Source organism: Trypanosoma conorhini (assembly GCF_003719485.1).
Source record: "Trypanosoma conorhini strain 025E chromosome Unknown Tco_14.4_contig_00123, whole genome shotgun sequence".
NCBI classification, from domain to species: Eukaryota; Euglenozoa; class Kinetoplastea; order Trypanosomatida; family Trypanosomatidae; genus Trypanosoma; species Trypanosoma conorhini.
The window spans coordinates 14,943-36,934 of NW_021704212.1; the positions used below are offsets into that span (position 1 = coordinate 14,943).

The window sequence follows — 21,992 nt, forward strand, 5'->3', positions numbered from 1 at the left end:
TGCACAAGGAGTGGCCCCTAAGGAAAATAAAGAAAAAACCATAACATTACACGAGCGTGGGTTCCTTCCACGAGGTGCAATGGTGGGGAGTTTTTCTTTGCCGTCGCCTCCTCCATACTTTCGCAACCCGTTTTTTCTCTCCCGCTCCTCGTAGCCTGCCAGTGCACGTGACTGAGAAGCCCACTCTTGTTGTGGGCGGCAGAGCAATGCCTTTGCGTGGGGTTTTCTGCTCCTCTCTCCCCACACCGCTTTTTCTTTGCTTCTCTTCTTCCCTTCGTGGTGTGTGTATGTGTGTGTGTGTGTGTGAACATATTGTGGTGGTTGCGTCTCCGTCAAGGCACTGCGTTTTTTGTTGTTGTTGTTATTTCTTTTACGATTCATTCTCCAGTGACACTTATACAATGTACACTTGTCTCTCACTATGCAATTCTTTTGACCTATCCTTGTATATACACACATACACACAATTATATATATATATATAGTGTATGCTTGTGCATGGGGATTCGTTTATTATTAATCACTCTTCTTCTATCATCCCTGCGTTGCACAACTGAAGATAACACGGACAAGAAACTTGTTTGCGTGGTTGGAGATGAAAAAGCGAGACGAGATGGGAGGGATTTGTGCTGGTGCGGGTACTCTTCTTGAATGTGTGAGCCGCACCAGGCGTGAATACGACGCTGCATAAGACGTGGTTGCCTGGTGTGGCCCTTCGGCGTCTCTCCGTGGCGTTGCTGCGTCGTCCACGTTGCTGGAGTCATTCTCAACTTTTTTTCATTGCTTGCGTGCATTGGTGACATGTGCAGTGTTTCTTTTTTTTCATTTGATATTCTTATCTCATGTGCTGCGTGCTCGAACACCCATTTTCTCTCTTCATCGCGCTCTTGTTTTTGTTGTTGTTGGTTGTTGCTACTCGCCTTCTCTTTCGTGCCTGGCCGCTTATTCCCGGGATGTATCTGTTCCCGCCTATTTTTTTCTTTTTTTCGTCTCTCTCTCTCTCTCTCTCCGCGTGTGTCTGTGTGTGCGTCCCCCACCCCTTTCAAAGGCAAAAAAAAAAAACGTGCGCAAAGCACTCACGCTCGAGGGGGAAGAAGAACGAAGTGAAAATGAAAACGAGAGGGAAAAGAAAGAGACGGGAAAAAAAGCGGATAGTTCCGCGCCCCACCTTCACTCTCACGATCATCCTTCAATTTATGTCTCACTGGCTTGCATGTACATGGTTGTGGCTTTCTTATGTGGGGGTATTTGTGTTGAGAATTTCAAAAAAGAAAAAGGCCTTTTTTTTTTCTCTCCTTTTTCTCTGTCTACCATCACCCCATTCTTTCCCTTTTCACTTTCTTCATGTGTGCTTTACTTCATCCCTCCCTCTTTCGTTATCTCCTTTTTGTGCCGCCGCTGCGTCTTTGTACGTTCGACGGATGTGTGTTTTTTTTCTTTTTGAAGTTATTTCTGCATGCGTACGCGTGTCGGTACGTATGCGGGTGTGGGCGTTGTTTCCTTTTCTCTTCTTTTGTGGCTCTTTCTTTTTCGTGTCCGCCCCACGCAACGGGATTTGCTGCCAGTAGGGGTCGAGGAATGTGCCGCTCGACGGAGTCCACAGCGACGTTTTAGTTTTATCAGGCACCCATACATTCCAAGTCCGTGGGGTCCGTCGTAGGCGCGGCTCGTTTGAGTTTTGGCGCTGACGCACGGGGCGTGGCTTGCGTGTGCGGAAGCTGCCGAGTACCAAAAAAAAAAGGCGGATGACGCGTGCGGTGGTGAGTCACATACCGGTTGCGGGGATGCCGCAGCTGCAGCTGCAGCTGTTGTTGCTGCTTTTGTGTGGCTGTGCGGCTCCGCGTGCTGCGGCGGTGGAGGTCTTGGCGCCCGCGATTTCGCCTCCGTCCGGGTGTTACGAGGGGGAGGTGGGCGTGACAGTCACGCGCCGCCAGCCAGACGCCGACACGTACTACACCTTAGACGGCTCGGCTCCCACACGCCGCAGCCGCCGCTTTGTTGACGGCGCGGAGCTTCTGCTTAACAGTACTGGGCACTACGTTGTAAGGGCGGTGGCGTATGCGGCGCCGACAGTGACCGGTGCCGCGTTTACGGCGAGCCCGGTGGTCCTCGCGGAGTACAACGTGACGTCACCTTCACTGGCCCCACCGGTGGCGACGCCGCCCACTGTTGGGCAGCTTCAACGGGGTCCTTTGGCGGTGACGCTGGCGCTTGCGGAGAACACGACGTCCCGAGCAAACCTGAACATTCAGCTTCTTGTAACACACCTGCCTTCGCTGTCGACCGCAGTAGCGTTTGACGCGTTGCCGTCTGCCCCACCGGACGGGAAATGGCGGCTGCACGACGGAAAAGCTATTCTTCTCGATAGGCCCGGCACGTACATTCTGCGAGCCCGGACACAGGATGCGTCGGTAAGCCCAAGCAAGTACAGCCGTCATGCAATATTTTTGTATCGTCTGCAGCCGCCTCTGATGTATGACGTAAGCACGGAGTGCTGCGATGATCCCCGTAGACCTGTTGTTGGACACGTCTTCACCGTGTGGCTCAGTTCTGCACTGTGGCCCGCCTCGCTGTTTCTCAGCATCTCGGCAAAAGGCTGTGAAAATGAGCGACACATCCTTGATGATACCGGCAAGGTCCAGGCGGACTGGCGACAAGTCGCTTTTCCCTTTATCACGTACACGGAGCCACAGCCAAGGGTCTTTGTGTGTGTTAAGGAAGAAGGTTCGCCAGGGTACGTCGCTGTGCCACGCCGGATACCTCTTGCGGAGCGCAACGGCAGCGTAGAAAATTCGTTTGCGGTGGCGCCAAACATGCATGGGGTGAACCCTAAACTTGGGCGGGACAGAGAGGGGGCCAGGCCGCCACCCTGGCTACATCCAGTCCTCCCCGCATCCGCTTCGAAGGCCCATGCCAACACTCAACGTGAATTGGGGTGGATAATTGCCGTGACTGGAGCCACTGTGCTGCTCGCCGTGACGCTATATATGCGTGGCCGCCATCTCTGGGGCCACTTCTTTGGAGGCAGCCCCCGCTTGAGTAGAGGAACAACCCACCCAGACGAGGTCCAATGCCCAACTATAAAGTAAAGGAGGTTGGCAAACATGAAGGAATAGAGCGAGGTGTGTGCGTGTGCGTGTGTGACGTTTAACGCATGAGCCTCCATTTTTATTTTTATTTGTTTCTTCGTGAGAGCGCTGGAATGAGAGGTCTTTCTCCCTTTGTTCCATTTTTTGTTGTTGTTCGCGTGCGTTGCCGCGTTATTGTGGCCCCTCGTTGGCCCCGAAATGCGCTTTGCCTCCTCGCTTTACCGTTCCCCTCCCCCTCCCCCGTTTTTTTTCTGACGCCTCTCACGAGGGGAACTGCGAAGGACCCCACAGGCTGCACCGGGGTAGAATCCGATAGTTCGGGAGTGAAACACGGCTGGCGGCGAATTGTTGTATAACTGCACATATATAATTGCGTGCCTCTCTCGGCATGTATCGATGCATACCTTATTTATTTATTTTTGCCTTCTCATCTCTGAAGGGAGACGTGACACGTAGGCTCCGCTGAATTGGCCTTGTGCCGTTCATAGTGATGAAGTTGGAGTTAACCTTCTTTCAAGCAATTGATGCGAGCAGCCTTGTGCCGGCCCCACCCATACTTGTTCTGGCTGAGCTTCTGGGCGTAGTAGTCGTAATTGTCTGCCTCGGCGTCCTGCTGCGCTTTGTGCCCCCGTACTGGGAAAGAAATAAACCAGCACTGACGCGAAGGTGGCTCTGGCGCGGCAGCGCCGCTCAAGTGCGTTCCGCGCCCAAGCAGGAACGTGGCGCGACAGTCCTGAATGGTGCTGCGCCGCCACAGCCAACTTCGACGAGTGCAACAGGACCTGTGGCGCCGGCGGCGGAGCCCATTTCCTCCGTGAAGGAGAGTGCGGAGCCAACGAAGCCCGTGAATGATGAGGGCGCACTCGACGATTACCTCGACACGTTTTTTTCGGAGGCGCAGCTGCTCGAGGAAGCCCTCTTAAGCACGGCGCTGCGTGATGCAACAACCGCCACGGGCGTTGCACGTGGCCCAGGACGCCGCTGGAATGCGTCGTCCAGTGCCCCATCCGCTTCCCTTCTCGGCCGGGAAGCCGCCCCTGGCAGGATGGCTGACGGGGACTTCGGCAGCAGCAGCGAGGAGTCGAGTGAGGGACTTTTAGGTGGGTGGCCAAGCCAAAGATGGGAATCACAACACTGGCGGAAAGCCACAAGAGGAGGTGGGCTTGGTGGCAAGAAAACCAAATGGTTGAGGCCTGAGTGACTGGAGCCCTTCTCCGCGATGCCGTGAATTCATTTCTTGTGGAGCAGCATCTGTGCGACGATGGGGCTGTTTGGATGCCAGCTGGCGTTGCTTCGGCAGCTCCTCCCCGCTGTCTCCGTTGCTTTTGCATTCCGGCCGCACCGGGGGAGGGGAGGGGAGGGGAGGGTGTTTGGGACGTGTTCTCGTCGGACGCCGTGGGTTTTTTCTTCGCGGCGCGTGAACTGCGGAAGAGGCCCGCGTGGTTCGCTTCGAGGTGCCGTGAGAGGGGTGGTACTCGCGACTGTGCGAAGGGGAAGCGGGGCGGGCAGAGGAACGGGCACTCACCGACAAGGTCTGGGGAAGGCGTGCAGCCTTGACCTCCATAGGCATGTACGCCGACAAGGAAGAGCTAAGGCGCCTCTGACGGCTCCAGTGAACGTCGTTTTTTTTGTTTGTTTTTTTTCTCCCAGCAGGGAAGCAGACCCTCCTTCTTCACACACACACACACACGCACACAAAGGTGCGTGCGTCTCTGCACGCCGCTGTGGGTGGAAGGAATGTATGCGTCTGCAGCAACGATCGCGGCGAGCACAGCAGGAGCGAGGCGGACCAAACAGCAAAATGTTGGGGCAAATAATAAGAAAAAAAAGATGGCCAAGCGCCAGCCAGCATTTTGCTGCGTGTAATAATGCATCTTTTGCACCATTTGTAACCTTTCAGCAGAGGGGTGGGGAAAATGGAGGTCGCGCATAGAGAGAGGAGGAGGGACCGAGAGCAACTTCATGGGTCGTCATTTGCCGCGGAGGTGCGAAGAAGAGCCACGACTTTGTTCACCGTTGGCGTGGGTGACAAATTACATGTGCACTTTTTTTTTTCTTGTTGTTGTTGCCTTGAGTTGCATCACATGCCAGCAGAGGAATTACACCCCCACAAACACAAGGAAAGGAAAGAAAGATAAGCGAGTCCGCCCTTTTATTTTATTTTATTTTATATCGCTCTTCGCACTCTCTCACTCATTCGGTGGGTTTGGAGCGCATGGGCCGATGCCGGCTGTCGCCGAGGTGCTTGTGGCGGGCGACCGTGGCGTTTGCCGCGGCAGTTTCTTTCCTTTGGCTGGTGTCCCTTAACCTCGGCGCCCCTGCCTTTCCGGATGAGGCTGCTGCGGCTGGCGTGCGGCGCGTCGTCTCTGCCCCGCCGCCGGAGGACGGCGAGGCCTACTCCTCCCTCTACTGCGTGGGACACAAATTTAACGACCCACGCAGTGCCACCGCGGCGCCCTCGTCGTTTGCGGGCAGGCCGGCGCATGGGCCAAGGGACCGTGCGGACGGCGCCGTGGCCACGGAACGCGTGGATGTCGCGGTGAATGGTGTGCTCTCGCCAGACCTGGTGGACATCGCGACCCTAACGGAGCCGGATATGACGATGGGGTCAATGGATAGTTATTATTACCCCATTTACAATCGCACCTGCCTGTACACGTTTGTGTACTTTGACAACAGGCGGAACAAGTTTTTCTTTTACCTTCAAAACACCTCCACTCACCGCCGACTGCTGGCCGCAGGGAAGCTGAATCTGCCACCCGTGTCGCTGAGTTCGAGGCCGCTAGAGCTGCCACGCGCAAAGGCGGAGACGCTGCGGCGGAAGTCTCGCTGGGCCTTTGCCTACACTCCAGTAGTCGTTTTAGGCAGACGCCCTCGCGAGAAGGCGCAGCGGGCACGGTGGGGGCGGCACGACGAGGTCGCTGTGCCGCATCATAATATGCTGGTGGCGTACTTTCTTCCAACTGTGGCGCCATGGAACTTTGCGCACACGCTCCTATGCGACCTATTCGGTTTTTTCTGGGGCTCTATGGAACTCCAGCGCACACTCGCGCATGCATTTCCCGCCGAGGTAAAGTTTCTCGCTGAGGCCCTGCCAGACGCGCAGCTCCTCGCTGCCTCGTTTCGTTACTTTCCACAGCATCGGCTCCCTAATTCGAACAAGGCGTTTGCGTTCATGTCTCGGCGACCGGCGATATATGATTTGGCACTCCCCTCGGGCGTCTACCGCGGACTGCTGGCAGGCACGGGCACAAAAAGCTGGAGTTGGGTGTCAAGTGCCTACGCGGCCAGCGGATCCCCCGCGCTGTGGTACGCCTTTCGACACTACATCGTACGCATCACTGGGGCTCAGCAGCCTTCCCACCGAAGTGGGGCTTTTGCTGCCTTGCCGGGCCCCCAAAGTCCGCTGCGCGTGTCGATATGCCAAAAGAAAGACAAACGTGGTATTTTAAATGACCAGGAACTTCTTCTTTTTCTCCAGAAACGGTTTGGATCGGCGCGGAGTGGTGTAGAGTTTCTGCTGGAGAGTATCGTGGGCCACAGTGCGAGGGAGCAGGTGGAGATGATGTTGGCAACGGACATTTTTGTTTGCAACGAGGGCACCTTGGCGACAACCTTCTTTTTGATGAACCCCGGCTCCGTCTTCGTGGCGATTCCGCTGGTGTACCATTCGCCACATCTTCACCGACGCAACATTTCGACGCCGGACGCCTGGTGGTCGCTGCCGGATCTTATCCGCGTGGATCCTCGCTTCAACACGGGTGGGAATATTGACTGGTTCCCCCCAACCATTCCATGGGTGCGCCTCACCTGGTACAGTGAGATTCCGCTTTCAGAGACGTCGATACAGCAACCCTTGCGTGGGCTGCACAATTACATGCCTGACTACAATGTTCGTATAAATCTGGAACGATTTGCGTCCCTAATGCAGCGGGCCATTGCGTTTGTGCGAGGCCGAGGTACGTTATGGCGTGTACATTTCGCTCCAACGCCGTTCAAGGAAAATGCGGCTTCTTTGCACTTTAGCCATGATGCAGGGAGCACAGCTGTTGTCTCGTTTGAGGCGCGGCATCATTACCGTGCCGTTTTCCTGGACCCTGCCAATTGGACGGACGTTGTGAATAACATTTCGCTTCGTCGCATATTTTACTTGCATGAGAGTCATGTTGAAAGTCGTCGATTTCGCGGCCGAACGCACAGGCCTCCGAATTACTCCGTTACGGCTGACCAATGCCGTCGTTTGATGCATCTGCGTCCAGCACTCGCGACATGCTTCAACACGGCACTTTGCCGCTACGGCATGAGTTGGCTCTGCGAGATGTTTGCCAATGGGCGATACTCTCAACGCTTTTTTCACGACAAGTGGCGACTGAGCCGCGGACGCTGCGGCGGGGTGGAGAGTTGGCCGGAGTACTGGCGGCAACGACCAGAGCTATTGCGCAGGACTGTTCTGGCGCGGGCGGCGGGGCAGGGTGTGGCTTTGCTCGACCTTGCTGAGGCGACAGATTACTTTTTTGATGTGCGGGAGACGCTCAACTTATCGCGCTATCTTTACTTTGACAGGGAGGACCTTGAGGCAAGTTACCGTTCGACGGACTTGGGGCCCAATTTGAGGGCCGAGGGGGATGCCGTGAGGAGGCTCTTCGGTTAATTCGCAGACATATATATATATATGTATATGTATAGGCGGTGCTGTGACGAATGATGACGCTCCGTTAATTTCGCGCCGCTTCCTTCCTTTCCACCATGCATTTCCATGGGGTTGCTTTCTTTTATATATTCTTTCCTCCTCTTTTTTTTTCTTCTCTCTCTCTCTCTCTGTGTGTGTGGTGCTGCTCTTGTTGTCATTTCATAACGATGCATGTTATTCTGTTATTGCTGTATACATGTGTATTTATATATATTATTGGGTCAACACTTACCCCGCACCCAACCGTTTTACCTTCCCTTTTTTTTTCCCCCCCCCCTCTCTCTCTTTCTCTATCCCCCTTATTTTTTTTCTTTCTCTGTCCCTCTGTCTATCTGTGCGTGTGCGTGGGTGAGTGAGTGTGTGGTTGAGGTCTGGGTGAAACGGTCTTGTTTGTGGCTTTCTCACGTGCAGGGAATAGTACCGCGGGATGAGCAAGCAGGACGACAAGCTCCAGCATCAGCGGCATGCACCTCCTTCCTTTGCCTCGGCCTTCTTGGCGAGGGAGGTGCGGGAGGGCGGAGGCGCGGGTCCCCACGCCACGAATGTGGACCTCGGCGAGCCACACCACGGGGACTCGCGAGAGCAGCAGCAGCAGCGGCGGACGGACTTGGGGCTGAGGCGGTCATCGCTCGCGCCACTCTCGCCGCGGGGCTCTTCGCAGCTGGGGGAATGCACCGAGGAGCACCACCGGTTGCTGCAGGATGACTTCACCACCGACCCAATTCGTAAGCTTATACGCCATGGCAGCTTTCCGTACAAGTTGGTTGTGACCTGTCTCATGCTTGCCTTTGTCATCTTGATTGCCGTCCTTTGCCACACGCCGGAGGCGATCGCCAGCGAGGAGCAGCGCAAGGCCGTGCTCCACTCGTTTGCGGGGGACAACTACCTTGGGAAGGATAAGGGAAATATTAAGTTGCGGCCCACACTCTACCTGCAGAAAATCGACGATGTCTTGAACGAGATTGAGGGGTTTGTCAAGGTCTACTACGCCCTTTCCAACGCCTCCGTGAGTGAGTTGAACTATTACTACTATACAGGCTCCGAGGACACGGCTGCACACCTGCGGCAGGCGTTGGGGCGCGAGGCGGCAGGCGGTTCTGCCTGCCCTACCGCCACGGAGGACGACGCCAGTGCGGCGGCGAGGCTCGCCTGTGTGGTGCCGGTGACAATGGAGGTGGATGCGTACCTTTACTCGCAGAGGGAGTACGGGGGCCCCGCCCCACTGCGGCACTTTACAGCGCAGCTGACAGAGGCAAATCCGCTAGGCCCCTTTTCGGAGGACAAGGCGGAGGCCACGGACAAAAAGGTGCCAAAGGACGAAGCTGCGGAGCGCCGGGTTGATGCCCCGGCAGCGAAATCGCCTGACGAGGATGGCCTTCGTGCCGCCGCGGTGAAGGGGAACAGGTACGTGCGGGCGGTGTGTGCCCCGCGCTATGATGACCTCACCGGCCTGTACTACAGCCCCTGCCGTCGATCACTGGACGCGAGCGGGGAGGACAAGAATGACGTCTTTGTCTTCCCCTTACTGGACAATGTTAAGCGGCTTCGATTAAAAGCCTCAATGCGGCACTTGACGGATGCCTTGTTGAACCCCCAAGAGACGGTCGGTGGTTTTTCAACCGTTATCTATCACTGGACGATTGAGAAGATTTTCTCCTTTCACCCTGGTGGTCTGGTGCAGGTGGAGTTTGTGGTGTCGGTTGTCACGAGCCGTTTTCACCCGGGCGCGTATCCACGATTCTTCTTCACTTTAATGCTGCTGCTCCTTGCCGTATGCGACGTATTTCTGCGCTTGAAGGCACTGCGGCGGATAGCGGTGTACCGGCGAAAGACTGCCGTCTCGCAGGACGTCACGCAGGAGGGGGAAAATTTGGGCTCCTTCGCCCACGGAGATGACGCGGGCGCCTCTGCGCAGGCTGCGGCGCACGCGACGACCCCCGATGCACCGCCACGGGCGCAGTACGACACCGCGGCGTGTCGCATGCCGCCGACTGCTTCGACGCATCCCCCGCAACCGCAAAAGACGAAGCTGAAGCGGGTGAAATACATCCCAAAGGCCGGCTCACTGGTGCCGGAGACCGTGTACACCGACTTCTACGATGCCTGGCGTGAGCAACTGCAAAACTCACTAGGGGAGTCTTGGCATTATATTGCGCTTGCTGCCGACTTCTTTACACTGGCGTACAGCATCGCAACCTCGGCGCGGCTCTGGGGCATCCCCACTCCAGAGTTGTACAACACGGTTGAAGGTATTCTCTTGGGTCTGACGGGTTTGCTTCTTTCCGTGAGCGTTCTCTCGTATCTTCGGTACTTTCCACACATGTACTTTCCAGTGCAAGCGATGCGGAGCGTAATTCCGAGACTCCTCGTCTTCGCGGCGAGTGTGGCACCCATTTTTGTTGGCTTCGCCTTTTTCTTTTCCATCGTCTTTGGGCCTCACTCGGACGGGGAATTTGCCGACGTGGGGTTCTCCCTTGTGGGGCTTTACTTTGTGATGTTTGGCGACGCCATCCTTCCCGCCATTGAGGACGCCCAGCGGTCGGTGCACCCCATCGTCACGCTTCTTGCGAATGTCATGACGATGCTGTTTATCCTCTTCTTCATGATGACGATGCTGAACTTGGCTATGGCCATCACGCAGCACGAGTGGGGGCTGCTGCGGCGACGCTTTGGGTCATGCCTGAGCGCCAACAACCTCCTCTTCGAGGTGCGCACCCGCGATGAGGTGAAGGCGGAGACGCTGGAGGTGGTCATTGCCAACATGGAGCTCCTGTTACACATCAAGGGTGAAGAGTGCGTGGCCGCGGCGGCAGCGGACAGACGCCATGCGGCAGGCGACAATGAAGACCGCCGCGACGACGATGCCGCCGCGGGGGGCGTGGCGAATACTTCACGCACCGTGCATGAAGGTGGCGCCGAATTGTATCGGCAACGCCTTAATGTTCTCACGGAGGGAGAGCTAAGTGGGAGTGCGTAGAGGCATTGCTGACGCACCCCGACTTTACAGGCGTACGTTGCTTGGCTAATGTTACGCACGTATGCACGTAATGAGATTCCTACTGCTCACCCGGGCAGAGCAGCGAAGCAAAAAATTGTCCCCAAGGCGGTAAAAGAGACCAAGGAAGAGCGAGAGAAAGAACGAGAGGCGAAAAAAAAGGAATGCAAAAAAGGTGCTTAGATTTGTACTGAAGCCTTTTCCATCTTTTTTATTTTTCTCTTTTTTTTCCGGTTGCCTTCTCTTTCTCTCTCATCTAGTAGTTTGTGCTTGCTTGTATGTCTTTTTCAGTAGAGGGGGTTGCTCGTACTATATGGCTACCAAATGTGCTGCAACGACGTTTTCTCACGCAACACGACCCCTCCCCCCTTTTTTTTCCTTTTTTTAGTAAATACTTCTGTGAGTATACACGTTCATGGGGGCATGTGGTTGGTGCTCCATCGGTGTTGGTGTCGTCGTTCCCGTTTCCCTTACGGCTCTGCTGTTCTCTGCCCTCTCTGTCTCCTACTTTTGTGTGGCGTCTCCTCCGCTTTGCGCCGAAGGCAGTGGTCGCATGGAGGAGAGCCCTATGCGGTGTGAAGCCTGTGGCGCACGCGCGGCCGTGTGCCTGCGAAGTAGCGGCGGTGGCGCTTGCCCTCAGCCTGCGGCGGACCGGCCTGTTCGTTTTTGCTACGTCTGCGGGGGATCGTTGCGCCCCGCCGGATCTGCCGCGCAGGCGGCGCCGCCGCCGGCTGCTGTTGCTGCTGAAGGGCCCTCAGTCCGGAAAGAGGCGAGGCCCACGCCGGCGGAGCCCGTCTCCTGCGGCGAGCTACGGGCGTTGCTGCGGCGACGCCTGGCTGCGCGTGGGGGTTTGTCCCTCATCCGCTGCGCGCCGTGTGCGGCGACTTGCCGGCGGCCGCGGTCCCCGACGGATCTCCTGCCGCCGCCGCCGCCGCCACCGCCGTTATCGTCGTCGTCGTCGTCGTTGTCGTCGCTGTTAGAGTCCTGTGAGGAGACGCGGGCGGTACGGCCATGGGGTGGGGCCGCGGCGGAGCGGGAGCCGCCCGAGTTGCTTGCATGGGCGACGCCGTCGTTGCGCGACGAAGACTTTGCGACCGCGACCGCGACAGCCCCGCCGTGGCTTTTCGCGCGCGTGACGACCGTCGAGGAGGCGCTGGCGGAGATGGCGCTGGAGTTCAACACGCGGCTTGCGTCGCTGCAGGCGAGCGCGCGGTGTGAAGTAAACGACTGGAGGCAGCAGACCTCGGAGCTGCGGGCGGAGCTCCGAGAGCGGCGGGAGCGGGAGGCGGCGCTGCTGGGGCGCGTGGAGCAGTTGGAGACGCAGCTGCGCGGGCGGGACGAGGCGCACGCCGCGGCGGTGCTGGAGGAGCGACGCACGCGGGAGGAGGCGCAGCGTTGGCGTCTTCAGCAGGAGGAGAAACGGCAGGAGAGTCTGAACGCGGCGTATCGTCTGTTGTGTGACACGCTTGGCGTTTGCCACACGGGCTCGTGAAGGGCGGGAGGGACTGTGCGCGTGATTCTCCTGCGGGAAAGCGGGGACACCCTCGCCTCCCCACAGGCACACATACCGCACACGCACGCGGAAAAAAACAAACAAACAAGCAAACAGACAGGCAACTAAACAAAAGGGTCTAACATGAAATGTTTCCCCGCCGTACGTTTTTTTTGTACGTTTGTTCTGTTGTTTTTTTTTTGGTGCTTGCGCGGCCGCGTCCTCCTTCGCTCCCACACTCGTACTATTTCTTCGCTCAGCCCCCTCGTTCCGAGAGGGACGTCACTTCCTGCTTGCCGGGCGGCTGGACTGTGTTCGCTCTTTCTCTCTCTCTCTCTCTCTCTCGCCGCTCCCTCATGACAAAGCAAAAAAAAGTTGCGGTCCCGTCACGGCGTGGCTCGGATGGAGCTTAGCGAGAGGCACCGCTGCGCGCACGCAGGCCATTCGGGGCGCACGTCCGCTGCGGACATGCAGTGTGTGGGGCTGCGTCGCAGGCCGCGCCACGCGGCGGCAGAGGGGGCCGCGGGGCAAAACGACACTCCGGTGACTGTCGTATTCCGCGCCCACACGGACAGCGTTGCCGCGGCGCCGTTTCTCTACTGTCCAAAAAACTACAACCGCCCCATGCCGAGCGAGGGGGAGGGATTCACGGAAGCCATTATTGAAATTTGTTTTCCCGGCGACGCGCACGTCGTCAGCAGCGGTGGTGACGGCAGGGGTGCGGGCAGTTGTCCCCGCCAGCCCGGCAAGGAGGGGCACGCGACGTCGTCAGCGGCCACACCGACGATGCCCAGCCCGATGGACGCGGCGCATCGGGTGCCCGCCTCGCTTGCGCCAGCGGGAGCGGCATTGACGGAGGCTGCACATGCGGTTTCGTTTGCGGGCGGCACCGCGACACAGTCGAGCGCATCACGGCGGCAGCCGCAATCACAGCCGCCACAGCCACAGGCAGGCCTTTGCACGTCATCTGCGGCTGTGGCCTCTTCCAGGCATGACAGCTGGGTCTGCCGTGCGTATTGCTTTGGCGAGAAGGACGCGGCGCACGCGAATGGCGCAATCAGCGTCCACCAGTCGTTGGCGAACAAAAGTCCGTTTATCAACGACATCGCAAAGGGCAAGGCACTGGCGCGTGTGGTGCCAACCTACGACGAGGTGCGGGAGCGGTTCGGCTTATCGCACGTGGAGTTGTCTTTTGAGAACCAGTTCGTGTCACGCGCCGACATGTTTCTGATATCGGAGGCGCTGCGGGACCGCATTCTGTACGCGGGCGAGGAGGTGGCGCTGTGCGGGTTCAGGATGAGGGTGAATGAGATGCTCCGCGTCCTGCAGCCGGCGGCGGAGAGCCCCGTCGCGGGGGCGTTGCCGCAGTGCGACAACGTCAAGAGCAGCGGCAGCTGCCGCCCGGCGCCGCCGGACGCGGATGGCGAGCACAAGGCGGTTGACCCCGCCTGGGCGGCAGCGAAGGCGTCCGGGGCGCAGCGCGCCTCCGCCCAATCGCACACCCCGCTCCCCCAGCAGCCGCAGCAAGACGAAAAGAAGGAGCGTCGCTACCGTCGCGTGCAGAGCGGGCTCGTGACAAGCGAGACGTTGGTGAATTTTCGCTCCCTCTCCGCCGTGCACCACGTCATTATTGAGATATCCAAGGAGATGTGGGACCCCACGGTGGACGGCCGTATCACGCTCTCGTGGGTCATGAAAAACTTTCTTAGGGAGTACTTGACGCAGCAGCTGCAGCGGCACAAGGCCTCCCTCCTCATTCACGTCTTGATGGTGGGGCGGCTCTACCCACAGTACGCCATCAGGGGACACGTCGACGTCCATCACGCGATGACGATCACGCACGACTATCGCTCCCCTTCGCTTGTGGAGGAGGTGGAGCTTCAGTGCGAGGTGTTTCTTCGTCGCGTGCTGCACGAGGTCAAGGCCAACTTAAGAGAGCAGGCGGGGGACGCGTTGCCTGCCTCTCGTGCGGCGGCTTCCACCGTCGCCACCGCGGGGCTCGCCGAGGCGCTGACGGAGCAGCACCTCTTTGTTCACGCCAAAAACAGCTGCACGATGGCGTCCATAAACCTTGTGCTTGAGAACTGCATCCAGCGGCAGTGGGATGCGAACACGGGCTACCTCATCAGTGTCATCTCTGCCGGAAAAGGGCTCTATCAAGTCACCAATGACCTACTGCAAGTCACCTGCACACGCCTCTACGACCTTGGGATTGAGAAGGTCAACATTATTTGTATGGGCCGCCCACCGCTGCACACCACACCGCTGCTGGAGTACTTATCGGAGGACAAAACGCTTCGCCCGCAGTACCACCTGCGCGTGGACGAGGGCAATCGCCGCTTCTACGAGAGACCGGAGTGGGCACGCTGCTTTTTCTACCACCCTGCTGCGGACGCCACCTCGTGCGGTCGCATGGCGTTTGAGCTTCTCACAAGGGAGGAGTGGATGCAGCGGCATCGTGCGATGCAGGGGGGCACCGATCACTTTGTTCCGGGACTGGGGTTGCCAATGGCGCCACTGGAGGACGTTTTATTGCCAGTGATGGCGACGGAGCAAGTGGGACAGGTCTTCCGCAGCGCCTCGCGGGCGTCGGACTTGGACGCGCTCCTCACCCCGAAGTTTACTTCCGCACAGCCAGCCCCGCTAGAGGGCGGCGGGGCACACAGCCGCCCGTTACCTCCTACTTGTTCTTCTGACACGCCCGTCACGGCGCATCCGCGTTCGCGTCTCGCTGGAACGCGTACCGAGCACGAAGGCGCGATGCGAGGGGAGAAGCTTGCTCTGCCGCGGAGACCCGGCGCACTGCACCTGGAGGGGGATGCGAAGACGTGCACCACGCCTAGGCAAGGCGGTCGGCCGTTCCTCCTAGCGAGATGGTACTGCCACCACGGCTGCGGGGTGGGTCGGCAGCAGGCGCCGAGTCGCGAATGCATGTACAGTGTCATCATCAACAGCACTCAGGAGAATGCCGGGGATGGACGCGCAAGACACGGCGGGCTGGAGCTGGAAGCGGCCGGCGTCGTCCCCTGCGGGTTGAACATTCTCGATAGCGATCTGCAGAGCGGGTACGTGTTCCTCAGGCTTTGCATTGATGCGTCTGTCGCGCCGCGGGTGCGGTGGTCGCCAAAAATTCTCACCGACGCGGACGTGTGGGCCGTGCTGATGGGTGCCTTCTCGGGCGAGGACAACCGCCTCTCCGAGGAGGAGCAGACGCACTTCGTCTCCCACCTGCGGGCGGTGGACATCTTTTGCCGCGCCTTCTCCGCCATCATGGCGGACGGACTCACGTTGATCTTGGCGTCGCGCAGCAGCACGGTGACGTTCGCGACGCCGGAGGAAATCATCTTCACATATCGCCCAGCCCTGTTTGAGGCTGACGACGACCTCGCCCCGTTTTCAATGACCGTCGCCCACGTGCAGATACGCAACAGCGTGTTGTTTGCCATCAAACCCACAGGCCCCTACCGGCCGGCGACGGAGACGGAGACGGCGGCAGCGGCCTCGCACAACATCACCACCGATGTGCTGCTGCGTCGACGTTGGCAGTTTGCCCACCCCGAGTTGCCGTCCCCCGCGGCGCAGCAGTCCCCATGGACGGCGCTGTGCCACTGCAAAATTCTCCCCATCTATGGGACCAAGTCACCCTATCAGCGCGACTGCTTTTTTGGTATCCCTACCCATCAGTATTCTGTCTCGATTCGGGAGAGTATGCAGCTGTTGGAGTACGTCCTGCAACGGCTGCACCAGCAGTACCAGATCGTCGTGGTTGGCGCCTCCCTGGCAGGGATACAGTGGCCGCGGGAGGAGCCCACACGGAATGCGCGGCTGGATTTGTCCATTGGGCATCAGGTTCACGAGTTAAAGATTGGTGAGGCGGGACAGAGCATCTCTGTGACGCGCATGCTACACAGCGGCATGTACAGCAACGCCTCTGTGACCCACGCGATATCCTACTCCTACCTCCTCCTTAACTATCTGCGGCCTGGCTTCAGCGTCCGCAGGCTTCGGCTGGAGACGCAGATTGGGGAACAGGCCGGTTTCCGATGGGAGAGTCTCGACTCCTACCTCCGCGACCGTCACCGCCCGGGGGTTTTCCTCCCGCGCAACCCGGAGTGGTCGTTGCGGGAGGGCAAGTTTTGCCTCGCCTTGCTGCGAGACGCCTTTGACGCCCCACCCGTCTCCTACGAGGAGTTCGCCATGTTTATCAACCACCGCTTCTGCGCACACTTCACGATGAAAGGGACCGCGGCGGGGGAGGAGGATAGTTCCGCTCTGACGACCAACATTCCGGACACGATGGACTGGCCGGACGCCATGCCTACCCGCACCGTCACGCTCAACCACGAGAACCCACTGACGCTCAAGCCGCACTGCCTGTTGGACCACAAGACAGGGCGCACGCTCTGCCTGGAGGCGCCCACCAGGAATCGCATGCTCTCCACGGAGGTGCGAATACCGGCAACCTACAGTCCCAGGTGCCACTGCCTACTAGAGCTGTCTTGGTTGGTTTGCATCACACCGATAATTTCAGATTGGATAAATTCGATTTTTGCCGGTGCTGCGCGCTTCCGGTTGCGGGCGGTGCCTCTCCCTTGCCCTTGTCCGACTGTGAAGAGCGGTTTCTTCGTGGTCAGATACACAGTTCGGGCTCGGAATAGCGAGGAGGAGCCACTTTTTCGCCGGCGTTTGCTTAGTCTCCTAACGAATAGCACATACCGATACTTCCCCGACGTAACCGTAATGAATCGCAATTGCCGACTGCTGCACTTTAGCGGTCTGTGCTACGTGACCTCGCAGTCGGAGGGGACGGTGGTGGCGCGCTGGTTTGAAAACCCGATGCTGCGTACTGGGCAGCCGGAGCACCAGCAGCTGCTGCGTGCGTTCGCCCAGGCAGTGCAACTTGTGCGTTCTGAGGTGGAATCGCCTTGAAAAGCACGGGGCAAAGGGAACCAGCGCGAGGGGTGGTAAAGGTGGAGGTGTAGAACGAAGGGAAGAAGGAGAAAGCGATGAGAGAAGGAATGGATGAGAAGCGGGTCGTCTTGCTCACAGCCAGCGGCTGAAGAAAACTGAGCCGCCACCTGCAACGCACATCTCTGCAAGACCACGCAGGCGCTCTCTTGCGGGGCTGCTGTGCGTCTCTGCAACTTTATCTTTTGATTTTTTTATTTCCCACGAAGCCAGAAAGTAAAAAAAAAACGAAAAAAAAGAAATAAATAGGGAAATAAAAGACTCTTAGAATATTGCACGTTTGCGAGACGAGATGCTACGACGAGGGTTTGCTGCCATGAAGCAGGGCTCGACCACGACCCTCTTCACGGGCTGTGGCACGTTGTACTTCCAACAAAATGGTGTGTATGAGCCAATAGGCGGCACTGAGAGCGTGGGTCAGTACACGATATCCATTGAGGCCGATGAAGCAGAGACTCCTTCTCGTTGCTACGAGATTATTTTGTACGAGTACGATGAGGAGGTACTGCGACAGCCCATCGGCAACGGTCTCACCCTCGCATACTCAGAGGTCTCCGTGCACTGGTCCGCTTTCATCGACGGTAATTTGCAGTCCATTGCGTTTCTCTTTACGGACGACGATCCCAAAGTGAAGGCGACTGAGCTGCTGGGCAAATTTATTCTGATTTACAACCGTTGCACCTACGCCCTCATGACGGGCACCTCCGTGGACAGCACCGTCCCAGACAATGAGGACTACGAGTATCTCTCCGCCATTGCGACCTCGCGGTTGCCTGGGGACGCGTACGAGGAGCCTATGTATGAGTTGGACGTGTCACATGAATGCGCACACGCCACAGGCAGGGGCAATGTGTGCTGCACAGAATCCAAGCGGTTTGACCGGGCACTGGTGATGCGCAAAGAGCGAAATGGGATTGAGTTTCAGGCGCATGCTTTTGCTGTAGATGGCTTTGACAGGAAAGCTCCGGAAAAGTTCACGCTGGATACGGTTTCCATGTGTGACAGTGCGTTGCTGGACGACACGGAGAGAAAGATGCTGCTTCTCAGCGTGGATGAGAAGCGGCTGCATGAGGTGGACATGGAATACGGCAAGGTGGTAAAAGAATATGAGCTGCCTGTCTCTGTGCGCTCGGTGACGCACAGCGCCCACGTGGCTGGGCCGCAGCCCGTCTACACATGCCTTGCGAACAACGTCGCCTTCAACATGGACTTGCGCATGGACCCGCGGAATAACATTGTGACAGAGGCCGGGAAGACGCTGTTGGATTACAAACTGTCGGTAAAAAAACCATTCACTTGTCATGCAACTTCGGCCGCAGGCCACCTTGTCATTGGCGACACTGCAGGAGCCATTCGCCTGTACTCTGGACCTCCTGGGAGCCGCCGGCCGGATGGCAAGTACAACCCAAAGACAGCAAAGACGCTATTGGACACGAAAGTGCCTATTGTCTCCGTGGACGTGACAGCAGACGGCAGTTACGTCTTGGCTGTATGTTCCAAGTACCTGCTACTTATGCGGACGGTATACATGGATGAGGACAGTTCCAAGAAAAATGGATTCATGTCGCGAATGGGCAAAAACAAACCCACACCGCTGCGACTTCAGCCAACCCCTCAGCAGCTAGACGCGGTTGGGGGAATTGACGATCTGAATTTTACTTCTGGCGGGTTTGACCGGTTTGAGGACGGTCGTGAGACCTGCATCACAGCCTGCAGCCATGAATATGTCTTTACCTGGAGCTTTGAGGCGGCGAAGCGGGCTATGGAGGACGGGCGCGCGTGCGTCGGAGAGACCGCGATGGTCAAACGCGAGGTCCTTGCCGTTTCCGCGACGGTGCCGGAGAGAGTAATGTACATGACGGATCAGGACATCCGCACGGCACCACTGAGGCGGCAGGAGCGGGTGGAAAAAGGCACAAAACAATACAGATACCTGTGAGGGTTTATTTTTGCTTACTAAAAGAAAAAAAGGACGAAGAAGAAAAGAAACTATTTGCTGATGCTTGTAGGCAAGTTTTGCTTTTTGCCCTCTCGAAATGGCGAGCCTGTGAAAAGAGTATTTGGTGGCTGTGGTGGTGGGGGGAAGGGGCGAAGTGCCCGCTGAGGTCTTTGCAGGGTGGGTAGGCTCCTATTTACAGAATCCCTTTTTTCTTTTCGCTCCGGACATTTTATTCCTGTTTCGGTGCGTCGGCGCGGATGTTGCGCTGCGCGTGGGTGAGCCACGTTCCCCCGCGAGCGGCGTTGCCGTGTGGATGCTGTTGCTCTCATCCCCCCCTTTTTTTATATATATTCTTATTTCCCCCTCCCTCGGGTTCTCTTCACCGCAGGAAGGAGCCACGTAGAGGGGAAGCAGAAGAAGAAGATTCGGCCGACGCGACTGGATTTTCTCTGCTTTTGTGCGTCTCCCGTCTTGGTTTTGCGCATTCGTAGAGTTTCTGCCACGTTTTTTTTTTTTGCCGCTTCCACTGCAGTTGGTGAGACATTTAACCCCCGGCGATGTCATCGGTTGCTGGCGACGCCGACGGGCTTCCATTTGTGGGCTGCGCCCTCAGCATCGCCGAGCGGGCGGCGCTGCAGTCCTCCATTCCACTGCTGTCTGCGCGGCACGAGACGCACGTGCGTTTCTGGGGCAAGGTTCTTGGCTACAAGGGGGACTACCTCGTGGCGCAGGCCATGCCGGACGGGGTGTTTGGCAAACGCTTCAGCTTCTTCAGCGGCGACGGCGGCACCTCGTGGCGTCTCTTGGACCCCGTCACCGAGGACGAGGCGGCGTTTTGCGACCAGCTGCGCGGCGTTTACATGGGCGACCCGACGTTTATGTACAAAGTCCGTCGCGACATTCCGCCCGAACCCGAGCCGACCGTGGCGGTGCCCGACGCAGACGAGGCGTTGACTGCGGCGCGTGAAAAGTACGGCGCTGCGGAGGAGGGAAAAGAGGAGGGCGAGGAGGGCGGGGAGGAAGAGGAGGAGGAGGAGGAGGAGGAGGGGGGCGCCGAAGAGCAGGCGGAGGAGGAGGAGGAAGAGGACGATGAGGAGCAGCATGAGGAGCAGCCAAAGAAGAAGCGACCAAAGTTTATGATTCTCGCCGTTCCAGAAACAGTTCGACTGGCGCACTTTATTCAGCTGCATGATGCGGCGTGCACGCTTGTTGTGCGGGGGCAGTATGTGTTTACGCCGAACGGTGGCGGAGCATCAAAGAACGTAATGTTTGCCGGCCAACCCGTGCGCCACGCGATGAAGCCGTCGTGCTACCTGCGTGCCTTTCACCCCGGCAGGCACGATAGGAATCGCATCTTGTATGGCCCAACCTACAGCAGCGTGACGGACCAGCTTTCGCCCATCACCGATGACGAGCCGCAGGGGGTGTGGGTGGTGAAGTACGATCCCACTGCGAGCATGGTCACGGTGCAGAATCTCTTCTTCAACGGATCACTCTTCTGGTACCGCCCTGGCACAAGCGACTCGGGTCAGGTGTACTGCGGCAACGGCGAGCGCGACTTTGAGGTTTGCTTTCTCCTCTAGACGCCGAGGAGGGGCGCGAGCACGGCTGGGAGTGCGGTTCACGCGTCGGGGGGCAACGAGCAATTCACGGGCGACGTTGGAGGCCAAGCTGACGGGGCGCCGCACTTGCCTCCTCTGTGTTTCTCTCACGGCTCTATCGCCGCCCGCTGCTTTGGCCGCCCAAGTGTGGGGATGGCCTGGTAATAGATGTTTCATGCCGTGTCAGACAAGCGCCGTCCAAGCGGAGTGTTACCGTTTGTTTTGTGTGATTGTTGTGCTTCTCACACTTTCTCCATGCTTCTCTTCCGCCGACCATTGGGGGTCTGGGAAATTGCCTGACCTCCGCTGTGGAGCAGGCAGCAAGAATAACAGGAAAAGAAAGTAAGCAGCAAAGGAAACGGGCTTATCTTCTTCTTTCTGTCCGGTGCGTATGCGCCATCGCTCGTTCCAACGAGTGTGTGTGTGCGTGTGTGCGTGGTGTGTATGGCTCATTATTTATGTATTTTCACACATGTGCGCCTTTGCACACTACATTTCTACTTCTGTGTTGAACTGTACATGCCTTCGTTTCTCTTGCTGCGTATGTGATGTAAATGACTATCCCTCTCTCTCTCTCTGTCTGAGCGCGCGTGTGTCTGGGGGTACTCATTTTTTCTTGGTGCCTTTTTTTCCCCTCTTTTGTTGATCCTGCTTCTTATTGCCTCTGGTTTTCTCTCTCTTTATTTATTTATTTGTTTTTTCCTCCACTCCTCCTTGCACTTCCACGTTCAAAGCTGTTCAGAAGAGGGAAGAAGCAGCAAAGCGGAGAAGGCTTCCTTAGGCCAGGCGACTACGGCAGGTGGGGGAGGAGGAGGTGACGTGCGGGCAATAACGACAGTGCCCCCGTCCCCCAATAACAGCAGCAGCAATAGCAGAAGGAAAGTCGCCTTCTTCCTATATATATATATATCTATCTAATATACCTTGATATCTCTCTTTGCGCGTCTGGGTGTCTGCGTGTGTGGTGTGCAGAAGAGAAATAAGTTAAATAAAGAGAAGTCTGTGAGTGCGAGTGTGTTAGTGTTTGCTTCCCCTGTGGCTCTGAAGGGGGAGTTTTGGGTGGTGGTTGTTGTTCTTTGTTTCCTGTTGCTTTTTTTCCAATCGGTGTTTCGTGGCGTGCGTGTGTGGGGCCGCCTGTGATTCGCGTTGCGCCCTGCGGGATTTTTTTTATTTTTGTTGTTGTGCTTCCGCGTGGCTGCAGCGCGCCGCCGCGGCAGA

The 21,992-nt window shown here is 57.6% G+C and overlaps 8 protein-coding genes across 8 annotated transcripts, besides 16 other annotated features; all 8 read left to right on the forward strand.

Annotated features, from left to right (window-relative positions):
* Positions 1-276: 276 nt before the first annotated feature.
* Positions 277-306: a microsatellite.
* Positions 307-446: 140 nt separating this feature from the next.
* Positions 447-484: a microsatellite.
* A 403-nt stretch (positions 485-887) lies between these two features.
* Positions 888-912: a microsatellite.
* A 77-nt stretch (positions 913-989) lies between these two features.
* Positions 990-1,009: a microsatellite.
* A 736-nt stretch (positions 1,010-1,745) lies between these two features.
* Tco025E_02918 (uncharacterized protein) lies at positions 1,746-3,089 on the forward strand (the record flags this gene model as incomplete). The annotated part of the gene is made up of 1 exon (XM_029369841.1): positions 1,746-3,089. The coding sequence occupies one exon, from the start codon at positions 1,746-1,748 to the stop codon at positions 3,087-3,089; it is 1,344 nt and encodes a 447-aa protein (XP_029230006.1).
* A 490-nt stretch (positions 3,090-3,579) lies between these two features.
* On the forward strand, positions 3,580-4,290 carry Tco025E_02919 (uncharacterized protein; the record flags this gene model as incomplete). The annotated part of the gene is made up of 1 exon (XM_029369842.1): positions 3,580-4,290. The coding sequence occupies one exon, from the start codon at positions 3,580-3,582 to the stop codon at positions 4,288-4,290; it is 711 nt and encodes a 236-aa protein (XP_029230007.1).
* A 472-nt stretch (positions 4,291-4,762) lies between these two features.
* Positions 4,763-4,786: a microsatellite.
* A 518-nt stretch (positions 4,787-5,304) lies between these two features.
* Tco025E_02920 (glycosyltransferase) lies at positions 5,305-7,740 on the forward strand (the record flags this gene model as incomplete). Its single annotated transcript, XM_029369843.1, has 1 exon — positions 5,305-7,740. One exon carries the CDS (start codon positions 5,305-5,307, stop codon positions 7,738-7,740), a length of 2,436 nt encoding a protein of 811 aa, XP_029230008.1.
* A 9-nt stretch (positions 7,741-7,749) lies between these two features.
* Positions 7,750-7,774: a microsatellite.
* A 77-nt stretch (positions 7,775-7,851) lies between these two features.
* Positions 7,852-7,909: a microsatellite.
* Positions 7,910-8,055: 146 nt separating this feature from the next.
* Positions 8,056-8,113: a microsatellite.
* Positions 8,114-8,119: 6 nt separating this feature from the next.
* Positions 8,120-8,148: a microsatellite.
* Positions 8,149-8,206: 58 nt separating this feature from the next.
* Tco025E_02921 (uncharacterized protein) lies at positions 8,207-10,756 on the forward strand (the record flags this gene model as incomplete). The annotated part of the gene is made up of 1 exon (XM_029369844.1): positions 8,207-10,756. The coding sequence occupies one exon, from the start codon at positions 8,207-8,209 to the stop codon at positions 10,754-10,756; it is 2,550 nt and encodes an 849-aa protein (XP_029230009.1).
* Positions 10,757-11,189: 433 nt separating this feature from the next.
* Tco025E_02922 (uncharacterized protein) lies at positions 11,190-12,266 on the forward strand (the record flags this gene model as incomplete). Its single annotated transcript, XM_029369845.1, has 1 exon — positions 11,190-12,266. The coding sequence occupies one exon, from the start codon at positions 11,190-11,192 to the stop codon at positions 12,264-12,266; it is 1,077 nt and encodes a 358-aa protein (XP_029230010.1).
* Positions 12,267-12,357: 91 nt separating this feature from the next.
* Positions 12,358-12,400: a sequence feature (A-rich).
* A 181-nt stretch (positions 12,401-12,581) lies between these two features.
* Positions 12,582-12,622: a microsatellite.
* Positions 12,623-12,668: 46 nt separating this feature from the next.
* Positions 12,669-17,195, forward strand: Tco025E_02923 (putative DNA-directed RNA polymerase III largest subunit; the record flags this gene model as incomplete). The annotated part of the gene is made up of 1 exon (XM_029369846.1): positions 12,669-17,195. The coding sequence occupies one exon, from the start codon at positions 12,669-12,671 to the stop codon at positions 17,193-17,195; it is 4,527 nt and encodes a 1,508-aa protein (XP_029230011.1).
* Positions 17,196-17,452: 257 nt separating this feature from the next.
* Positions 17,453-17,493: a sequence feature (A-rich).
* Positions 17,494-17,526: 33 nt separating this feature from the next.
* On the forward strand, positions 17,527-19,173 carry Tco025E_02924 (vacuole import and degradation; the record flags this gene model as incomplete). Its single annotated transcript, XM_029369847.1, has 1 exon — positions 17,527-19,173. One exon carries the CDS (start codon positions 17,527-17,529, stop codon positions 19,171-19,173), a length of 1,647 nt encoding a protein of 548 aa, XP_029230012.1.
* Positions 19,174-19,730: 557 nt separating this feature from the next.
* Positions 19,731-20,756, forward strand: Tco025E_02925 (radial spoke head protein 9; the record flags this gene model as incomplete). The annotated part of the gene is made up of 1 exon (XM_029369848.1): positions 19,731-20,756. One exon carries the CDS (start codon positions 19,731-19,733, stop codon positions 20,754-20,756), a length of 1,026 nt encoding a protein of 341 aa, XP_029230013.1.
* A 433-nt stretch (positions 20,757-21,189) lies between these two features.
* Positions 21,190-21,221: a microsatellite.
* A 111-nt stretch (positions 21,222-21,332) lies between these two features.
* Positions 21,333-21,356: a microsatellite.
* Positions 21,357-21,453: 97 nt separating this feature from the next.
* Positions 21,454-21,475: a microsatellite.
* A 194-nt stretch (positions 21,476-21,669) lies between these two features.
* Positions 21,670-21,696: a microsatellite.
* Positions 21,697-21,992: the final 296 nt, after the last annotated feature.